The sequence below is a fragment of the Limulus polyphemus genome, unplaced genomic scaffold (assembly GCF_000517525.1).
Source record: "Limulus polyphemus unplaced genomic scaffold, Limulus_polyphemus-2.1.2 Scaffold1922, whole genome shotgun sequence".
NCBI lineage: Eukaryota > Metazoa > Arthropoda > Merostomata > Xiphosura > Limulidae > Limulus > Limulus polyphemus.
This window is the reverse complement of record NW_013667532.1, coordinates 185,365-190,050: the sequence shown is the minus strand read 5'-3', so window position 1 is coordinate 190,050 and position 4,686 is coordinate 185,365. Positions and strand designations below refer to the sequence as shown.

At 35.7% G+C, this 4,686-nt stretch overlaps 1 protein-coding gene across 1 annotated transcript in view; it reads left to right on the top strand.

Annotated features, from left to right (window-relative positions):
* LOC111087246 (paired mesoderm homeobox protein 2-like) overlaps positions 1-944 on the top strand; it is a 31,177-nt gene extending 30,233 nt beyond the window's left edge. Inside the window, exon 3 of the mRNA XM_022393241.1 lies at positions 306-944. Within this exon, the coding sequence (XP_022248949.1) occupies positions 306-743 (438 nt within the window). The 3' untranslated portion in view covers positions 744-944. The remainder of the gene's footprint in view (positions 1-305) is intronic.
* Positions 945-4,686: the final 3,742 nt, after the last annotated feature.

The following is a 4,686-nucleotide window of genomic DNA, read 5'->3' as shown; positions in this document are numbered from 1 at the left end:
AGGGAGGTAAGGATACTGACATTCATAGGGTGCTACCGGGTGGTAAGGGTACTAACATTCATAGGGTGCTACCGGGAGGTAAGGGTACTAACATTCATAGGGTGCTACCGGGAGGTAAGGGTACTAACATTCATAGGGTGCTATCGGGAGGTGGAGGTACTAACATTCATACCAAATAATCTGAAGGATACTTCCCCATAATTAACTGATTAGTTTCAATTCTGGGTGATTTATTTATTTATTAATTTCTCGGGAACATTTATTCTGAGTTTGTCGTGATTCCTTTTTTTTTGTCCTTTTTTTAGGTATGGTTCCAAAATCGAAGGGCAAAGTTTCGGCGAAACGAACGCAGTATTCTGGCCCAGAGAAACCATCTCTACCGCAACGGTCAAGACATGACAGCTTTCGAGCAACCCATCGCCCCACGACCGACGACGACAGCATCATCTTTAAACCACACACCGACAGTGCAGGGATCCTCCGCCTGCGCCGGGCACTGGAAGCCGTCACCGACGGCCGTATACAATTCTATGCTCGGCTCGCCACTCGCCGGCATACCAGCCTACTCCTCTTGTGCCATGGTCTCGGGTGCCGCTGCGGCAAGACAAGGCCAAAGTATGTCCGTTGCCCAACCAAACCACAACCCGCCACCGACACAGTACAACTTTGGCAATCCTCTTACAAATTTTCAATTCTGTTCACAGGACTGCAATCTTCAGACGGCATTGTCAGGTGTGCCCTAATGAGAGCGGATTTGAAAAGTTCAAAACAAAGTCGTCGGTGCCTAAACATTTTATATTACAATCAAAAAAACACGTGTCTCAGGTTTTAATGGAAGAAAATGAGATATGGACTGGGAAATTTCAGACCTACCTTGCTAATATCATACCAGTAGTCGAGCAACAGTTAATTACCAGTGGTTGCAATGCGATGGAACGTATATCTTTAAAAGAAGACGCATTTATGAATGTGAAAATTAAATTAGCAAACAAAAAATATATATATTAGGTTATCATTAACCAATTCAACATAAACTTTTATAGCGTTTTATTTTTTTCGTTGAGATTTACAAAATAACAGACTGAAAAAAATTCTTAGAAGGTTTAGTATTATTTAAAAAAGATTCTTATATGAAAACACAGTGTGGTATCTAATATTATCACTTGCAAATAGAAACCTATATAACCAATAAAATAGTAAAAACAATATCAACAATATGATAAAAAGGCACACACACACACACGCGCGCGCGCGTATACATACATGTGTTTATTTGCTAACTTCAACCACGCAGGTTTCAAAATATACATATATATATATACATAAATTGACAAGACAAATTACTAATACTTACTTTATATATAGAAACAAATCGTTTAAAAGTTTTGTTCGTAATCACAAACCTAATACTGAAGTACGACTTGTCCTGTTTAGTTTCTTTAAATTATAAATGTTGTAACAAGACAAACTACTTGTCCTGTTCAGCATCTATAGTTTATAAAGTGTTTCTCATAGTTGTCACGTTTGTTACGTCGGGTTTCTTCAATATATAAATGTTGTAACAAGACAAACTACTTGTCCTGTTCAGCATCTATAGTTTGTAAAGTGTTTCACATAGTTGTCACGTTTGTTACGTCGGGTTTCTTCAATATATAAATGTTGTAACAAGACAAACTACTTGTCCTGTTCAGCATCTATAGTTTATAAAGTGTTTCACATAGTTGTCACGTTTGTTACGTCGGGTTTCTTCAATATATAAATGTTGTAACAAGACAAACTACTTGTCCTGTTCAGCATCCTATAGTTTATAACGTGTTTCACATAGTTGTCACGTTTGTTACGTCGGGTTTCTTCAGTATATAAATGTTGTAACAAGACAAACTACTTGTCCAGTTCAGCATCTATAGTTTATAGAGTGTTTCTCATAGTTGTCACGTTTGTTACGTCGGGTTTCTTCAGTATAAAAATGTTGTAACAAGACAAACTACTTGTCCAGTTCAGCTTCTATAGTTTATAAAGTGTTTCACATAGTTGTCACGTTTGTTACGTCGGGTTTCTTCAGTATATAAATGTTTTAACAAGACACGTTGTGCTTGCCCTGTTCAATATAGTTTATAGTGTTTCACGTATTTATCACGTTTGTTTCGTTCTTTGTCTTTCTTATCGAAATCATGTGACGAAACATGCCATGTTTGTTCCCCAGACAATTTCTCAAATACTAAAGTACAACGTGTGTCTCGTTCAGATTCGTTAGTATTGAAATATTGTAACGAGGCATACCGTTAGAAACATTGTCATGAAAACGTTAAGTGCTAGAATAAGTCTCGAATATAAAGAAATATGATACTTCTAGTTTGCGTTCTTCCTTTAAGAAATGTCAATCTTAAAAAAAACAAAAAAAACACCTGCGCCATCTACTGGCTAATAATAAATACATAGCTATATTTAATTCCTACAAAATGTTTTCGAGTAACTCTAAAAAGACAAATAAAACAACACAATTAACACACTTAGACCTTATAGCAAGTGTTATAAATATGTACATAGGGTGTAACAAGAGGATTACCCGAAAAAGTCTTTATTTGTTGTCTGTTATAAGTAAGAGACGTAAATGGGTCGTCTGCCATGTGGTATAATAAAATGTACGGCCGAAAAGGCTCTTATTTTGCGAGCCTAAAGCCCGCTAGGTTTATTTTTGTTTGTTATTGTGTTTGCGTTAATTAAAATATTATTTCCTTTTTTTTTATTCAGTTTTTATCATATACTTAAACGTTTCTACAGACATCTCGATAGAAAATCACCTTGTGTTAGTAGCATATCTCCGAGTTCAGAAATTAGGGGGAGATTGATAGCATGTAAATTTCTTTTCGTGGGTTAATGCCTAGACGATGAACGCTTTGAGGTATGATACCGTCCAAGATAATCAATATTCATAGTATTTACTTTTAAAATTAAACTTATATATATATATATATAAATGTATGAGAGCATCTTAGATCAGTGGTGTTTGGACTTATAGTCGGAAGAATGGTGAGTTCGAGACTTGCAAGACACTTTATCCCAGTTGTCTCAGTCTACTCGGCTGTATAATGGGTGTTAACCCGCGATGAATTAGCATCGCCTCCAGGTGGATGCGTCACCATTCTCGCTCGCTTGTGCCATCGAAACTGGAGTTCAGCTCCTACGCGCCATCTAGGGGCATAGGATGGATTTGACTTTCTTTTTTTTTGACTTGATACAAAGATATATGTTTGTAAATAATTATCTCGACCTTTCACTACATCTTGAAAACAAACAAACATTGTTGTTAGTATCGAATAAATAGAACAGTTCTCTTCGTGTTTAAGTGTTCATGTGTAAGTGTTCCATTCCTAGAAAGAAGTTTTTTGGTTTTTTTTTTTCGGGATGTACAAACCGAAATAGGAACTTATAGCTTGCACGTGCCAAGGCTCCCGAAGAGTCAGTGCCCTTTGTCCAATTATTATGCAACTGTCCAGGACAGCTGCTAATAAAGCAGTAGATACGACAAATATGTAATCATCTATGAATGTACATCAATAAATTTGATTTATTTAACCTCAAAAGTTTAAAACTAGTTCATTTTTTTACACGTGTTTGTGTGTTTGTTTGTTTGTCTTTTTTGTCTAAAATCTTATCTTCGTTTTAAAATCTTATACTGAGATTACGCAAACTAAGATGAGCTAAAAATTGTTTTTTTCGGCAGGCTGTTTTTATTCCAAAAATGACAGGAAGAAAATGAATATGTACGAAAAAGTATATATAAATATTATCGACGAAACATGGGAACAATTAGATGCAAAGAACACTGTATATATATATATATATATAAACACACGGTAAATCTCCCGTTTGCTTTACTAGAGCAAGGTGTCATTATACACAGGATAAAAAATGTTAATTTTGGGCTTTTATTTATTGTTATTTACTACTTTTTCCATGTTTTTGTTGTTGTTTTTTTTTAATCAATAGTTTACCGATTTAAGAAAGTCTAGCAAGGATTGGTGGTTAGGAGTCGTGTGTTCGTATCCCATCACCTAACATGCTCGCCCTTTCAGTCATGAGGGCGTTGGTAAAAGAGCAGCTCTAAAATTGGCGGTGGGTAGTGTTGACTAGCTGCCTTCCTTCAAGTCTATCACTTCAAAATTGGGGACGGTTAGCACAAATAGCCCACGAGTGGCTTTGCGCGAAATTAAACAAACAAACGATTGTTATAATTGTTCAAAATATGATTCTAAGTTATAACTATTAATACCATAGAATGAAAAGATATTTTATTAAAATTCAATTGGTCTTACAAACATTTAAAACTAAACAGTGAATTATTGCTTATTATCAACTGATAGAACAACACTACTATGTTTTGACTAGAAAAAAACCTGCGAGTTCCTGTGTGTATTTCATAAAAACCTGCAGGTTCCTGTGTGCCATTCATAAAAACCTGCTAGTTCCTGTGTGTATTTCATAAAAACCTGCAAGTTCCTGTGTGTCATTCATAAAAACCTGCAGGTTCCTGTGTGTCATTCATAAAAACCTGCTAGTTCCTGTGTGTATTTCATAAAAACCTGCAAGTTCCTGTGTGTATTTCATAAAAACCTGCAGGTTCCTGTGTGTCATTCATAAAAACCTGCTAGTTCCTGTGTGTTATTCATAAAAACCTGCTAGTTC